The 17,131-nt window shown below is 44.7% G+C and overlaps 2 protein-coding genes and 1 non-coding gene across 3 annotated transcripts; all 3 read right to left on the bottom strand.

The window, feature by feature from the left end:
- Positions 1-412: 412 nt before the first annotated feature.
- LOC125536142 (very-long-chain aldehyde decarbonylase GL1-9) lies at positions 413-3,717 on the bottom strand. The gene is made up of 2 exons (XM_048699288.2): positions 3,038-3,717; positions 413-1,553 (listed from the first exon to the last, which is right to left on the bottom strand). The coding sequence occupies exons 1-2, from the start codon at positions 3,275-3,277 to the stop codon at positions 1,017-1,019; spliced, it is 777 nt and encodes a 258-aa protein (XP_048555245.2). The 5' UTR covers positions 3,278-3,717; the 3' UTR covers positions 413-1,016.
- Positions 3,718-6,139: 2,422 nt separating this feature from the next.
- LOC125536141 (GTP-binding protein-like protein) lies at positions 6,140-11,727 on the bottom strand. Its single transcript, XM_048699287.2, has 10 exons — positions 11,555-11,727; positions 10,394-10,447; positions 9,705-9,878; positions 9,525-9,596; positions 9,372-9,431; positions 8,522-8,631; positions 6,989-7,288; positions 6,701-6,892; positions 6,567-6,618; positions 6,140-6,494 (listed from the first exon to the last, which is right to left on the bottom strand). Exons 1-10 carry the CDS (start codon positions 11,594-11,596, stop codon positions 6,444-6,446), a joined length of 1,107 nt encoding a protein of 368 aa, XP_048555244.1. The 5' UTR covers positions 11,597-11,727; the 3' UTR covers positions 6,140-6,443.
- Positions 11,728-11,908: 181 nt separating this feature from the next.
- On the bottom strand, positions 11,909-11,980 carry TRNAW-CCA (transfer RNA tryptophan (anticodon CCA)). Its single transcript has one exon. It is a non-coding gene; the product is annotated as a tRNA-Trp (tRNA).
- Positions 11,981-17,131: the final 5,151 nt, after the last annotated feature.

Here is a 17,131-nt window from a genome sequence, read left to right as displayed (position 1 = left end):
CACTTGGAACGGCACCACTGATCATAACACTCTACTATCTCCGCCTTTACCTTCTCCGTCTCTCCGCATTTGCCAAACACTAGTTCGCCTGAAAATGGAATCGGCGTCGACCAGTTTCCACGAGCTAGAGACGGGACGGTGCGGCCTGCCACACGGCGTTCAACCAGAGGCGGCGAAGCCAGCCACGGGTGGAGGTGAAGGTGAACGGGAGTCAGGCCGGCGGGTAAACATCAGAGGACGAGGAGGATGGAGACCGAGGAATCGACTGAAATGATTTTTCTGTCAGGCAACTGACGAATAGCCAGCTAGTCTCATACTGTACTTGTCTGCAAAGAGGTGTGTTTCATCCCCAACAGGTAATAGAACTTTCACTTCGAGATGGCAAAAAACTAAAGAACCATACAAAACAGGATTTCTTCTTTTTTTTCCCCATTCCTTTCATGTTTTCTGTTTCTGAAACATGCAACAGACCGGACCTGAATTCTCATCCAGATTACATGCATCTCAATAATTGGCACACGATGAATACCATCAAAGCTGATTGACATGTGATTAATCAGACAGAAACTATACACTAGCAGCCAAATGTGGGGTTGAAGGTCATAGTCATGCCCAAAGATTCAGTTACATAAATAATTGGATACATACAGAAGTGTGACTGATTTGCGAATACACTATCTGCACAGCGACGTAATTAAACTGCAGCTTTCCACAAGAAGGAACCTTCAGAGACTCGCAAGTACCCCGGCTATACCCGTACAGAAACACGCGCACTATATCAACTGTAGGAACAACCGAAAAAACAACAAGGAACGCGACATCTTCAGCGTCTTCTACGGTGCCGAATGGCTTCCACCAAGACGCGAAAAAAGAGACGAACCGGGAGTGCTGGAATACCTTCATCATCTTACAAGAAGTTAGATGGCCCCTGTGAACTGACCATCACGAGGAGAGTGGAAGAGCATCGGATATCCCGCTGAATCGCTGGAGTTCTATACACTTCAATGAGCTCGAAGCTAGTCTCGCAATGGCCTCGCTTCGAACCCCCCTTCCTTGCGGCTCACTAGGTCGTAGGCCATGTGGGTTCCTAGGATTCTGTCCCATATTGAGAAGAACGGCTGAGAGTAATTGTACTTTGTGCCTTGGAGCTGATGGTGAATATCATGGTACGCCGTGTTATTTTGGAACAAGTGCTGGAAGATGTTATATGGCAACCAAAGTCCACAGTGATCATCAACCGTCTTGAGTACCGCAAAACAGAAGAAGAATACGGCGGTCCTTGGCGTCATACCGGAGACCAAGAAGGACATAGCACCACCTAAAGTGTCCAATAGGAGCCCCTCCAGTGGGTGGTTGTAGAGAGCCCCGATAGCGTAAGGAACGATCAGCCGGTGATGTTGTGAGTGGATATATCGGTAAAGGAATTTGTTCTGATGCATGTAGCGGTGCACGAAATACTGCCATGTGTCCATCACCAGCATTGCAACCAAGAACTGAAACGACTGAACCACCATAGATGGCTGGACTAGAACCGTTGAACTATCTGAAGTAATCTGCAAATAATGCCACAGGATCAGGTTAGATAGGTTAAACGATGAATTATTTGTCCATTAAGAAAATTGAAAACAAACGACAATTGTTGAAAGTTCTCATCAACCTGACAGATGCAACATAAACAGACCAGCACAAGCATACAGCCGTTCTATTGTTGGCACCATCGACAAACAATTGCCTTGCTTTTCTTTGTGATTAGAAATCTTCAGGACAGTACAGATAACTAAAATGAGTGAATTTACGAAGCCTGCCTGAATCTTTAGGATAATATCAATGCTGCAGCTTTATTTTCAGCAATTTCAAGCCATCAACCAACTTTGCTTTTAATTCTGCAAGCATGCAATGTTTATAAGAAATGGTCCATTCATTCGTTGGATGCAGGTAAAATCGTCCAGAATGAAATAACCATTCTGAACAGATTACATACAAAAGGGCTGATGTGCTGATGTGTTACTGCTAGGACTTTACAAACTGCTGTTCTCACTTGATGAATAATGTGAACTTTAGTGAATTAGGACAGTGAAGAGTAATGCTCATTCTGAGAAATTATGGACTGTTGTCCCACATTGGATAAATATGACATCTTTTAGGAGAAAGTGATTAGCCGCACTCATTGGTCAATGGATAGGTTATCTGTTCCACTATGTAAGACAATATTACATGACACTGTGGCTGGATAGAAGCCAGAATGAGCAGAGCTTTTCAGAGCCAACTGTTTTGAAAACAGAGGTGTTGAATCAGGGGAAGCCAGTCGATGGATAAGTCAACACCTCTATTTGAAAAGTTAACTAGTTAGCCAACATAGAGCAAAGGTCAGACAATTTCTCCCAAAGTGATAAGTATAAAGTTATCATTCTGGCTACCACTTATAAAGTTATCATAAGTGGTAGGTATTTAAGCAATCATAATTCAACTACAGACAATTTCTCCAAAAGTTAACTAGTTAGCCAGAAAAACCACTCTATTTGAAATCCACATAGAGCAAAGGTCAGAAGACAATGAACATATACATTCACTGTATCAAGGACAGCAGTAATATTCTTCACCAAATGAACTGCCTATGTGAAAAATGTTAAGAAACTGCCTCCAACTATTAGTCTTGTTAATTTCTACGTGTCCAAGCTCTTATAACACAGCATATTCTTTTTCCTTGCCCGCCCAACTCGAAAGAATTATCACCAGAGAGACAAGAGAATCGACTCTGCTCTGAAGGTTTTCCATTGAAGTTTTTGAGTAACTTTTTATCAGAACACTTTTGAGTAATAAACCATATTCATATAGTGATGGTAGCAACCTAATGTGCCAATGGTCTGCAATGCAAAAGAGACAGAAAAAAAAAAGCTGTAACTGTAGCACAAGCCAAAATGTGAGGAATTATACTGAATAGCTCGGCCGGGTTTCTGTTCATATCCATGGCAGCTTACGTCACTGAAGTAATGGGAGCAGCAATGCCAAAGCCTGAAGGGATTGTAGGCTTACTTACCATGAAGAGGATCATGGCGACGATGGCCTGCACGAGCTGCTGCAGGAGCACGCCGCGCACGACGGCGGGGAGGGCGACGAGGTTCTTGTCCTCCTCCTCGGCCCGCGTGTGGAGCCTGTAGCGCTCGAGCGGGCGGCGGTGCAGGACGAGCTGGTAGCCGCCGGCGTAGACCCAGTAGAGCAGGATGGGCGCGAAGGTGCCCATGGTCTCGTCGCTCACGTAGCCTTCCCACGGCACCATCCCTGACCAACTTATCCTCCTCCTCCTCCTTCCCTTGTCGCCCTCGACAGCACGCAGGAGGAAGAAGAAGACGCGCAGCCAGACGCCAAGATTGGGTTTTGACGGCGGGGGAGCGCCCTCCTGACGGACTCGGCCTGTCGCCGCCGCCACGCAGATCTAGGGAACAGGGAACGGCCGGCCGTGTTCTTGTCCGCCTCGGATGGGGGGATTGGACGGGGCCAAAACGAAATGGCACGACGGAGGAGGGTACGGATTGTGCAGGGAGCACGGAGGGGAGAGGGGAGAAGGAAGGATCAGCTGATGATTAGCAGAAGAATCAAAGAGGAGACCGGATGACAGGGAGGGAAGAGAAGACGACGCCGCCTTCGTCGCCTCTTCTCGTCGTCGAGAAAATTATTGCATGGAGGTGGATCTTTTATTTGCTCCCAATACATCAGCATGTCGATCTTTTTCCGAGCAAAGTAAGCGCCGAAGAGTAGACCTCGCCTCGTCTCGGGTCTAAGGGCATGTATAATGGTTGATAAGATAGTCTTATTTTAAGTTTTACATGTAATTTAGAGATGATAAAAAGTATGTCTACAATGAGTTATATCTTAGCCTTATCTTCAATAACTAGCAATTCCTTAAAACATGGTGAGACAACTTGTGCTAAGAGATCATCTCTTGTCTTATCTTAAATAAGAAGACAAGTCTTTTCTTACGAGTTCTCTCTCCTTCACCTCATCATTTATCCTACGTGGCACTTCTAAGATAGCACCATTGTACGCCCTAAGCTTGTCTAGAGTTAGTTAGGGGCTGTTTGGATTGTAACTATCTTTGCCTTATATTATCATATTATTTTTGTTACACTTGTCTTATTTAAGTTGTCCAAATTGTTAGTTGTATTTTGGTTTGCCTATAAAGGAATTTTGTCATACTTTTTGTGTCTAAGACATGTGGGGTTCACTGCTTATTAAAATATTCTTTGCCTTAGATGTGACTAGAATCAAACACCCATCTAATTTAGTCAAACTTGCCTAATGCTAGGCACAGTAAGGAGTAACTTAGACTAGTAGCATGCATATGTTACTAGTCTAATGTTACTACCTTTATAGTAGAGAGTAACATCTATGTGGTGTCATGTAACACTTTATTTATTAGGTTTATACACATCTTGCCTTGATATGTGTGATATTACTCATACTATTAGACTACCCATAGTGGGAGTAACATAGGTAGTAACATCACACATATCAAGATAAAATAGATGATGTGGCAAGCAATAAATGAAGAAAGAGAGACATGCGGTAACATAGCTAGTTACTACTAGTATGAGTAACATCACACATATCAAGGCAAGATGAGTCTATATGCTAATAAATGAAGTGTTGCATGTTACCACACATATGTTACTCTCCGTTATAGAGGTAGTAATATAGAGTAGTAACATGAGCCCATTGTGGCTAGTTAGGCTAGTCATAGTGGGAGTAACTCAGAGCAAGTACAATAGTGGGCTTATAGCTTGCTTACATGGCAATTTTGCCTATGTGAAGGAGAGAGACATGAAAAAATAAGAGTGGGTTCTCATGCAAGAGTCTGGCTATACGCGTGCTCCAAGACAGATGCAATAAATGTGAGAAAAGAGATAGAGAGAAGATGAGAAAAAATACTAATCTTATAGCCAACCTTATAGCTAACCTTGTTATATGAGTGACTATATGTGGTGACTATAGGTGATATGGCAACATCTTATAGCCATCAGTTGGCTGTATTATTAACCATGCTCTTAGGTAATAATATAGCACACTTCGAGAATTTTTTGCTTACGTGGCACGTAGTTAATGAGAAGTAGTAACATAATATATTACGGTAAGATAGCGTTTTCCAAGACAAGATGAGTCTACAAGCTATTAAATGAAGCCAAATATGACACTGCTTCTATATTACTTTGCACTATGAAGGTTGTAACTTAAACTAGTGTCATATGCATGACACTAGTATAAGTTACTCTCCACTATGACCAGCCTTGTAGCTAGCTATGTTACCACATGCATTTTTTTCTTCATTAAATGCTTGTCACATCATCTATTTTATCTAGAGATGTATGATGTTACCATCTATATTACTTCCACTATGAGTAATCTAACATGAGATGTGGTAAGATGTGACTGGACTGTCATTGACAAGTATAATTAGCTTTGTACTCCCTCCGTTCTAAATTACTTGTCGCAGGTATGGATGTATCTAGATGTATTTTAGTTTTATATACATCCATTTCTGCGACGAGTAATTTGGAACGGATGAAGTACTTTTGATGAACTTTTGATAATAAATGCTTGTGATTCGGACGAGATTCTTGTGAAATCTATGTGTTTGTACTTCCAAATGGGAACCGATATGACGCGTCTGACCTATCAGAGACGGATCAACGGTGCCATGTCAAATCAACTGCTCCGGACCCCGCAAAAAAAAGAAACTACTCCGGTTAGTGGACGCTCCGAGATCACAGGACGCATCGACAGATAAAGCCACATTCTCACAGGTACATAAGGAAGCAGCATCAAACGAAATGGAGATCTACACGTCCCAATCATTGATACTAGCGAACATGCGTACACCCACAACTTGACAAGGCACCGTCACATGGAACAGCGATGCCCGCCCCGTACAAAGGATGCTGCCAGATGGTCAAGGATCATAATGCAGGTGGACTAACAGCCAAACGATACGGGATCTGGTAATAGTAATGGCAATGGCAACCACTACACCTGCCATGTTATCCTCAAGTTTTTGTCCATCATTGACAAAGCAATGAGCAGTCCCATCATCGGGGAGATCGGAAACGGAAATGATAAACTAACCAAACTGAAACACTTGCCAGGCTATAAGAACATCTCGTCAAGATAGATAAGCATCTTTCCATGTGTTCAGCGGTTGCGGCATGACAGGCATCAGTCACAAACTCACAATTACATATGGCTACTTGGCACAAGCTAACAAATAAAAAACTGTCCACATTTTGTCTTGTGATCGAAACCGGATTTTTATGCAAACAGCAGCCCAACAATGGGCATCAGAGCTAGCAAAAGGAACAAGGGCCCAAATGTAGCTGCTTCTCAAAAAGTTTCATAGCTGAGAACTCCTTCCTGGTCCGCAAAACAGAATCACTCGCCCCACGGTGTGTAGCTTATATTTTCTTAATGATCTGAACAACGTCCTCGTCCTCAAGCTCATGCTCCTGCAGAGATCTTGCGGATTAGTGCTAGAAAGAACACAATGTACAGCACGACAGTGGCTGAAGAATGCGTACCTTGCCGACTCTCTGAGGCTTATGCTTCACACTAGAACCCCACACCAGTGCACTGCAAGTTTTACCGGTCAATTAGCCACACAGATTAATGGTTACAAGGAAGCAAATAAGCCGGGAGATGTGGCTGTACTCACTATTTAAACTGTTTCGCCATGTCCTTGTGGATTTGGTTGCAGAAGTCTTCCACTGTTTTCCTCTTGGATGATAAGATCACAGGATCCTCATAGTCTGGGTTCAGCCCTTTGGGTTTTGTGTATAGCCTGCACAAATCTAGGTATTCCCAGACCATCTCTAGAAGCCCATCAAGGTTCCATTCCAGATGTGCACTGTCAGCAGGTAACAGAAAGAAGAAAGTGCTTTAATTGCCAAGGAAAAATAGATAAGAGAAACCACACATATCAAGAAGCCAAGTAAAGACTCACCTAATTGGGCAGTAATGGGGAAGTTTGTCCAAGATATCCAGCTCTTCAACTGTGATCTGGTCGATTTTGTTGACGACATAGATGCAAGGCATGTAGATTCTACTTCCCTCAATGACATCTATAAGGTCATCTGCTGTTGCATCAAATCTCAGGGAGACATCAGCATTATGAATCCTGTACTCACTACAGATTGCTTTTACTGTGTCAAGGTCCAAGTGTGTGTTCGCTACTGTTGATGTAAAATTGATGCCACCCTTTTCCTTTCTCCTGAATGTCATATTGGGAGGTGTCTTGTTCAACCTAATACATGGAAAGCTCATACAGGTTAAACATCAACCTCGTCTCAACAGCCAAGACATTCAGAGATGAAATCATTTCATCGGAAACAAACTGAGCAGGTGGCAAAGAAGTAAAGGGAAGAATGCGGTCCACCATGGAACACCTTAGTACAATGCTGTTTGAGAAAGAAACACCATACAAGAACAAATATTATCACATACAGAATCTGGAATTGCCAATGCCCAGTGGACATGGTTGTCACTAATGTAACTGGATAATGCCCAGTGTTCAAGAAAGCGTTCTTAGGTGGCGCTTAATCGCGCTTAAGCTGAGCGACAGCTAAACGCTTCGCTTCTGCCCTAGGCGCAACTTTTAGCGTTGAGCGAAAAAAGCAAGATTTAGCAACCGTTTTAGCGCTAAGCGTTGGTTAAGTGAGCGCTATGCATGCTTAAGCGATAACAAAGGCCTGGCCCAAAACTGGCCTGTTCGGCTAGGGTTACTCAGTTAGAATGGGTGAGAAGAGAGCTCCAGTGGCGGTGGCAGCTCCTCCTCCTCCTGGAGGTTCACCCTACTGGATCTGAACGCCGACAGCTCCTCCTCCTCTTGGACGTCCACCCCTACAGTTTCAGGTGAGGATCTCGTCCTCTCCTCTCCTCCTCTGATCCATTGTCCATAGATCTCCATGATGAAGAGTTCGAGTCCGACGAAGAAGAACTATAGGAGACAGATTCAGAGGAGATAGAGTATGAGGATGATGAAGATGAACTGGTGATTGGAAGCACTTATGTGGATGAGGATTGATCCATGAAGGCATGTACTGCTGCTTGAGCAGCTACTGCTTGGGCTGGGGCTGCTGCTTGGCTGCTTGAGCTGCTGCCATTTATCTTATATGCTATTAAGACATTATTATGCATTTATGCTTGCTGTGTGAACCACTAAACCTTATACTTATATGCTATTTCAGACTTTCAGTAATCTATATGTGCTATGTTCCCTATTTTCTTATGCATATTATTCAAAAACAGCCAAATTCTGGCTAATTTAAAAAACGCTTAATCCCGATTAAGCTGCGCTTAAGCGGCCATTGCTCTAAGCTGCGGCCTTCCGCTCTGCTTATGCTTACCACTTTTTTGAAGATTGATAATGCCAAATCCACAGCAAAGCTAAACAAAACCATTTAGCTCACTGACAACAATTCCAGCGTGGAAGAGCGAGACAACAAGTGCTGAAGATGGTATCAACATAGAGACTTACCGGATGCCAAATCCCTCAAGCTCTTTCTCAATGAGACGTTTGTGAGTTATTGGTTTTATGGCGTCAAGAACAATCAGAATGACATTACATGTCCTGGCTGTACTGATGACCTGAAAATCGTATCAATCATTAAGCCAAGGAGACATGACATATAACTCATGATCAGAATAGGGAATGGTTCAGGAAATTCTTATCCTGAAGTGTGCATAAATTGTAATGGATAAAAGAATAAATTATAACACAGGGACAAACCCCTTTGTGGTAATATAAAGCTTAGTATTTTACAGTATTGAAAAGCATATGAATTTGCATGAAATTACTTCCAAAGTTGGTAAGTAGAACATGCAGGAAACTTAATAGTCAACAAATTACATGACTCTGAAAAGGTGCAACACAAATGAAATTACTTTTTGCCATCTCAAGGAAGATTTTAAAGAATATCCAGGTAACTTCCCTGAAATATCCAGTAACAATGTGCTTTATGAGCTAGAAAGAAAAAAAACAATAGTGATTGCTACAATACAATTAGTATGATTTATATGGTGCACTATAGCCAGTTTTTTTCCCTAAAAATAAATATTATCCGGAGGGAGTGACAATGCATTTTTGTACACACGTGCATACTGCCGCCACCAATGATTAATATAATAGGTGGGTGCTCAGATGATTCGCACAAAAGATGGTTTCTAAATGTTCACGAAAGTATTAAACTAAAAGTGCAATGAGAACTTGTAAATAATATAACTATTCATGTATGATACATCATGACATGTTTGTTGAGACCATGCGTGATGCGTCCATGTATATTAACTGGACTGCAAAAATAGAGCAAAAGTTGGACATATTTTACCTGCCTCCCTCTACCCTTTCCATCTTTAGCACCTTCAATGATTCCCGGAAGATCTAGAAGCTGAATAACAAGTAGTGCCTATTACAAACAAAGAACAAATATTCTCTGGCAACAAAAGCCAACTCGTAGCTTCCTTTGAAAGTGAAAAAATACCTGTACTTTAGCTCCTTTGTACATAATAACTCCAGGAATACATGTTAAAGTTGTAAACTCATAGGACGCAACCTTTTGAATCATATAAGGAACAGAAAGAATGTGTTACTATATCAGCATTGAAACTAACATGATAGTCCAGAAAAGTATAAAAAAAACATTAGTACAGCAAGAGCAGACCTCTGAAAAAGTTCCCGTCAGCTTGTTCAACAATGTTGATTTCCCAACCGAAGGAAAGCCCACCAAACCAACACGTGCATCTCCACTTTTCGTCACGTCAAACCCCTCACCAGCACCACCACCACCTTTGGTTGTAGGAGTGAGCAACTCTCGCCGTAATTTTGCAAGTTTAGCCTGACCAAAGGAATATTTATTTTTATAAAAGTAGCAATAATAGCTTAAACATACAGAGATGCTTGTAACCATCAATCCTACAGAAGAACAATGATTCAACTAGCTGATGGAATGGAGCTTGAGACCCCGTTTCAAGCACATCTCAACCCTACATGCAAGATCTTACATCGTGCAGCATATAACCACAGTAATGCATTGACCTGGCCCTCATTCGACAATTATGCATCAAAGATCCAAGCACAACCGAGGGAACCATGCTATCAGATTTGATAAAAGTCAATCTCTACACACTGTCAAGCCAATGATCCAGATTAAAACTGACAGCACCGCCATATGGTTGGACATGAAGTAAGGCAAGTTATATGCAAGCAACAGCAGCACATACATTTAGGCATCAGCTTTTGTGAAATAGCTAAACTGTCTGTAAGCTAGTTCTTCGGAGACCTAGATATAGCATGATATATGATGAAATGGATCCAGTTAATTGAGATAAATGGATAGGAGCTTCAAATCACCTTCAGAAGACCAAGATGGTGTGCAGTGGCTTTGTTTTTCTGCGTCTTTGACATCTGTCAAGTAAAACAGAAGCAAAGAACATAAGCACAGGGTTCAGAAAGTGGATAAATCTGGGCATTTGGCCAACTATCTGAAACGTTCATGCACACTTGTCCAATCCTTCCAGAGTAGCAAGAGCATTATGCATATATAAGTAACATTTTCAGGGTCTCACTACTTCACAACAATTTAATTATTGTCAAATGTTAATCACAAACCAAAACACCAACGTATCATCTGACTCCAGAATCATATTAGTGTCCAATTAAGTACCACTTGACTAAATTATCACTATGACATACAATATGCGGGTGAACAGTTACAACTATCAAATCACAAACAGGCAGATGAATTAGTAAGTGAATTGCCATCGAACCCCGCCATTCCAGTATAAACCACAACTAGCCAATCTAATATCCTCTGCACCAGTTTCCGAGCATCTTTGATCATGACTTGCGAGCAAAACAAATGCTCCTTCTCACATAACATTACAGCTAACACCTGAGCGCCCATTTATATCAACTAAGCCCCGTTTGATAAGACACGCTTAATCAGGCATATATATGGTAAAAAGCTATCAGCAACCTAAAGGTCAGTATTTTATTAACTTATATTTATTGCAAAACAACAAAATGCATCACAATTCAAAGATTTTTTTTATCCAAATCATTTCAGTCCATGACCAAAAGGTGAAGACCAGCGACGGAGAGACCAAATGCCACCAAAGCTTCAATAGCCCTCAACTAAGCACATGTCTAGAATCTATGGGTATCCTATCAAATCAGGTGTAGCAACAGGTAGGCGCAGCTCCACCACATGAAACATGTAGCAAAGCGAGCTGAAAACAAACAGTTCTAAATCAACACTGTAAGAAGAACAAAAAACTAAGCCACTGCTACTGCTACTTCTAAACCTAACATGCCCCCCAAATCCAATCTGCCTACCTACAGCTCAAACCGCACAAGCAGTGAGCCACGGCGAACCAGCACCGAACAATTTCAATTCGAAACTAAGCAAAGCCCGCACGGAGTACAGCTCTAGCACTACTAATCGCAGGAGTCAAATCCATCCGCCGTCGCGGCGGGTCGCTGGAGGGCCGGAGGCCACGGTCGAGTAAGTACCTCGTCCTCGATGTCCTTGATCTTCTGCATGACGGTCGCCATGGCTGCGGGCCGCGGAAGTGGGGCGGAGCCGGAGGGTTGTAGAAGTGTCGCCTGCTCTTCGCCGGCGCGGCTTCGCTCGCGTGGATGCGGAAGGGGGGTCGGGGGAGAGGAGAATGTTCGCGAAGTGGCTTCTGAGGGTTTTGGTTCGGAGGCGGCGGAGCGGGCCACGACTCTCCATGGGCTTATTTGCAAAACGGGCCTTCGGGGATGGAGAAAAGGGCTGGGCCTCAGTTTGCTGTTTCGTTTGCCACAAGGGCCCAAAACGGCAAAAGTTGAGGGCTAAAAAAGGACCGGATTATATGTTCGGGGCATTGAACCCGACGTGAATCGAACACGCAACCTTCTGATCTGGAGTCAGACGCGCTACCATTGCGCCACGGATCCGGTGATGATACGAGCGGCACTTTATTCTATGAGTATGCAGCGGTATAACGGCTGCCTCCATCGTGGCACCTGAACGAGGCAGGCAGCATGAATAAGATCCTGACCAAACTGCTCGTCCCTTGCCCACAATCAACGGAAGGTGACACGAGTTACTTGCGTAGCACCGCACTAGATGCCGAGCGGCCGATGCTCTGAGCTGGTCATGCACCGCAAAGATATCCGGCTGTACTTCGGGTGTGTTTGGTAGTATGTATGGACCTAGTCTAGTTGTTCTCATGTCATACATGTTGAGTGTAGACATGCTGAGTCCATACAGTTGCTGTTGTTTGGCAGTGATGTATGCGTTGAGACATGCTGAGCTGAGATTTTGTTTGATAGCCTGCATGTGTTTAGACATGCTGAACAATTTCGAATTCTGAATATATTTTTTGAATGATGAACAAAATTGAAAAAATCTCAACACAAATTTAAACATATTTTGAAAATTTAAATAAAATTTGATATTCTAAACTTTTTTGGAAAATTAAAATAAATTTTGAAATTCTCTTTTTTATTTTAACATATTTAAAATTATGAGTTTTTTTTTGAAAATTTAAACAAAATTTGAAAATTTTATAAAAAAATAAAATTCTATTTTTTTCAAAATTCAAACAAATTTTGATTTCCTTTTGAAATTCCGAACATTTACGATTTTTTAGAAAAATTGAAATTTCAAATATTTATTGAAAATTCAAACAAATTTTGAAATTATGATTTTTTTGAAAATTTAAACAATTTTGAAATTCAAACTTTTCATTTTTTCTGAAATTCTAAGGTTTTTCGAAAATTTAAACAAATTTTGAAATTATGATTCTTTTTGAAAAAATAAACATATCTGGACGTGGTCTGGTCGGTGGGGACGAGTGTCAGGGCCAGCATAGCTGCCTCGATGCACCCTGTCTGGGGTGCATGAGATGAGCATGGCTGAGTGCACTTTTATGCATCAGATGAGCATAGCTCAGATGAGCCCATGCACCCTACCAAACAAGCAAAAGTGGGTCGGATTGGAAACTTTTGCCCTCATGCACCCTCCATGCACCCTACCAAACACACCCTTCAGCTGTGCACACAGGAAGGTGTACCCACCAGTCCGCGTCTCCGAACGGATGGGTTCAGCTTTGCTAAGAGCATCTCTAATAGACGGTCCATATGTAAAATAACTAATTTTTGAAGCTTTGCATTAAAAAATGTTGCTTTAACAGATGGTTCATATATAAAAAATTAGACCACCGCCTTCGGGAAATGTAAAATTGAAAACTTCATGATGCAAATTTACATAGATACAACTGATGTAAAACCACAACCGCCCGCCAAATGACCAACCGCCACTTCGTTCCCCTTCCGCCTCGCGATCGCCCGCCCGCTCCTCGTCCGCCCCAGCTCTCCGACGCCGCCCCGCCGTAGATCTAGCCCCCGTCGCCGATTCCACCCCACCTGGACCGCCACCTGCCGCCGCGCCGCCCCATCGTGTCTGCATCCGCTCCGGCCGCCTCCGCCCCACCCCGACCCCGTTCGTCTCCTCTCCGGCCACCTCCGGTCCGTCCTCCGCCCGGCCCCGCTCCGTCCGCCTCCACCTCCAGTCCGTCCGCCGCCCCGCTCCGTCGGCCTCCGCCCCACGCCGCACGCCGCCGCCCCGACTCACTCCCCGATGGCACCGAAGAAGACGCCAAAGGGCAAGTCCAATTTCTTCAGCGTGAGGGCGAAGCCCTCCGGGAACTTCGGAGTGGAGTTCTCCGACGCCGGGCGGCGTTGGTGGCTCGACACGTATCCCACCGCTGATGAGGCCGCGCGTGCCTACGACGTGGCGGTGTGGCGTGCCGGACGGCCGAAGAGGGACCTCAACTTCCCGGAGACCGAGTCCCAGGCAGTGGCGAAGTGGCCCGTGCCGCAGGGCATCCGGATGGAGGAGATACCAGCAAAGAAGGCGAAGAAGAGATCGGCGGTTGTCGTCGCTCCCGGCGAGAGCGATGAGGCGGCGATGGCTCGGTTTGCGCGAGAGCATCCGCAGTACGTCCAGGCTGAGCTGGAGCACTACTGAAAGCGCGGCGCCGAGGAAAATAAGAAGGGGTGAAGAAGGAGGACGAGGCCGGCCCGTCGACTGTGATCCCTATCGAGTCGTCGGATGAGGACTGGGGTGACTCCGAGGAGGACGAGGGGTGCGATGACCCGACTAAGGACGAGTTCTGGGAGCAGTTCCGCAACTCCGACGATAAGGAGTAGTTTCATCTAGTAGTTCGAATAAGTAGTAGTTGATTTTGTGTATGAAACTATGTTGAATTTCATGTTTGAACTATGTTGAGATGAAGTAGTAGTTGGTCATTTTAATCTTTGTTTTGGATCATCTGTTGGAGTTGCTCTTTTATTTACATCTTCGTTTTGGATTATCTGTTGGAGTTGAGCCTTTTTGAAGATGTAAAAAGCATTTTTTGGTGCTCCAAATTTGAACCATCACCGTTTTAGAGCACCAAAATATACATCATCTATTGAAGATGCTCTAAGCAATGTGTTAAGTTCTTTCCTTAGTCTTAGGCTAGTGGTATAATCTTACATTCTTAAGAAGTTGATCCCCACTACTAGCTATTCTCGCTAATGCACACTATCCACATCAGCGTTTAGTTTTTTACTTTGTAAACACCAACCAATCGTTCTCTTTATAGGTGCCTACATGTACAGTCCATTTGCCTCTCAGTTGTAAGTTGTAAGTTGTAACACGTCATCATTTTTTCCAGAGAAACCTAAAAGATCGTGGATGTCACCTAGAGGGGGGTGAATAGGCGCTTTAAAATAATTACGGTTTAGGCTTGAACAAATGCGGAATAAACCTAGCGGTTAATTTGTCAAGCACCAAACCTACAACAATTAGGCTCACCTATGTGCACCAATAACTTATGCTAAGCAATATAAACTACTAGGTGATAGCAAGATATATGACAAGAAACAATATGGCTATCACAAAGTAAAGTGCATAAGTAAAGGGATCGGGTAAGAGATAACGGAGGCACGCGGAGACGACGATGTATCCCGAAGTTCACACCCTTGCGGATGTTAATCTCCGTTTGGAGTGGTGTGGAGGCACAATGCTCCCCAAGAAGCCACTAGGGCCACCGTAATCTCCTCACGCCCTCGCACAATGCAAGATGTCGTGATTCCACTAAGGGACCCTTGAGGGCGGTCATCGAACCCGTACAAATGGAAACCCTTGGGGGCGGTCACCGAACCCGTACAAATGGCAACCCTTGGGGGCGGACACCGAACCCGTACACTTTGGCAAACCTTGGAGGCGGTCACCGGAACCCGTAAAATTGCTCGGGGCGATCTCCACAACCTAATTGGAGACCCCGACGCTTGCTTGGAGCTTTACACCACAATGATTGAGCTCCGAACACCACCAACCGTCTAGGGCGCCCAAGCACCCAAGAGGAACAAGCTCAAGGGTACCGAGCACCCAAGCGTAATAAGATTCTCAACTTGTAACTTCCACGTATCACCGTGGAGAACTCAAACCGATGCACCAAATGCAATGGCAAGGGCACACGGAGTGCCCAAGTCCTTCTCCCCCAAATCCCACCAAAGCAACTAATGCTAGGGAGGAAAGTGAGAGGAAGAACAAGAAGGAGAACACCAAGAACTCCAAGATCTAGATCCAAGGGGTTCCCCTCACATAGAGGAGAAAGTGATGGGTGGAAGTGTGGATCTAGATGTCCTCTCTCTTTTCCCTCAAAAACTAGCAAGAATCCATGGAGGGATTGAGAGTTAGAAAGCTCGAAGAAGGTCAACAATGGGGGAAGAACACGAGCTCAAAGGATAAGGTTGAATGGGGAAGAAGACCCCCTTTTATAGGAGGTCCCGAATCCAACCTTTATGTGCTCAGTCCACGCACGAGCGGTACTACCGCCCGGGCGGTAGAACACGGAGAGCGGAGCAAAACAGAGGGCGAGGCAGAGCCGTATGAGCGGCACTACCGCTGGAGCCAGCGGTACTACCGTAGGCCACAGCGGTACTGCCGCTTGGCACAGCGGTACTACCACTGGGACCGCGCACAGCGCCTACCGCGAGCACAGGGAGAAGGAACAGGGAAGAGGGCCATTGAGCGGCACTAGGGGCAGTGGTAGCCGCGGTACTACCGCTTCTACTGCCGCTCCTACTACTGCTGAACCTGACACGAGAAAACCACATCTCGAATCGAGGCGGTACCAGCGCGGAACCGGAGCCGTACTACCGCTTATGGGCATAGGCGGTACTACCGTGTGGGACAGCGATACTACCGCTTGTGGCGATACGCGGTACTGCCGCTCCGGCCCAGCGGTACTACCGCTGGCGCCATCCTTATGCCACTTCCACGAAAACAAGTATACTCCAAGGAAAACCAGAACTGCCAAAACTTCTGCAAATGAGCTCCGAATTGAGAAAACTCAAGCTTGTTGGATACAAGACGACGAGTAGCATCAAAACAGTGACTGGTTATAGAAAGAAGAGGCAGGGGAGGTAATCCATTAGTCGACACAAACTCTCCTTGAATCCAAATCCTTCAAGGAATCAAGGAGAGTCGACAAGTAGCACCTTGGTCGACACAAACTCTCCTTGATGTAATCCAAGAAAAGCCTATGGACAAAACCTTCAAATATAACTCAAAGCAACCATTAGTCAATAGAGATTGTCATTAATTACCAAAACCAAACATGGGGGCACCGCATGTTCTTACAAAACCGTTCGTGGTGTTCCCCATCGTGGTGCCTCTTAATTTCTCCGTAACTTGCCCTCTCCACCTTCTCCAGTTTCCTGAAACCCCACCGGTGTCTCCTCACCTTTCCTCCAATCGTCTCCCCAACTTGTCCTATTCACCCGCCATATATGTGTTTGTTCCGGCGAAGGTAGCTGCAGCATCCCTGGGAGGCCGGCCCTCTGTAGTTCACTGGATCAGACCAGCCGCGAGGGTTATTTCTGGCAGGGAGGATGCTCTGGTGGCGACGCTGACATGGATTCTTGCTAGTCTATAAGAGCCGATTTGTTGGCAACTCAGGCCATCGCTTATGTTCACGGGGACAGCTTGTAGGAGTGCTTGATCCAATTCCTCCGGCGAGTGCGGTCCCGACTGATTCTGAGAGGAGCTTC

The sequence above is a fragment of the Triticum urartu genome, chromosome 2A (assembly GCF_056163025.1).
Source record: "Triticum urartu cultivar PI428250 chromosome 2A, HENAU_Tu73, whole genome shotgun sequence".
Taxonomy (NCBI): Eukaryota; Viridiplantae; Streptophyta; class Magnoliopsida; order Poales; family Poaceae; genus Triticum; species Triticum urartu.
This window is presented reverse-complemented; position numbering and strand designations above follow the sequence as displayed.

Bases quoted from the DNA above. Each gene is read 5' to 3' on its own strand.
- LOC125536141 (XM_048699287.2), bottom strand. From the start codon at position 11,596: ATGGCGACCGTCATGCAGAAGATCAAGGACATCGAGGACGAG. The intron at 10,448-11,554 runs GTACTTACTCGA...TTTACTTGACAG, and splicing joins TCAAGGACATCGAGGACGAG to ATGTCAAAGACGCAGAAAAA. The intron at 8,632-9,371 runs GTAAAATATGTC...TACGATTTTCAG, and splicing joins GAAAGGGTAGAGGGAGGCAG to GTCATCAGTACAGCCAGGAC.
- LOC125536142 (XM_048699288.2), bottom strand. From the start codon at position 3,277: ATGGTGCCGTGGGAAGGCTACGTGAGCGACGAGACCATGGGCACCTTC. The intron at 1,554-3,037 runs GTAAGTAAGCCT...CATTATTTGCAG, and splicing joins TCGCCATGATCCTCTTCATG to ATTACTTCAGATAGTTCAAC.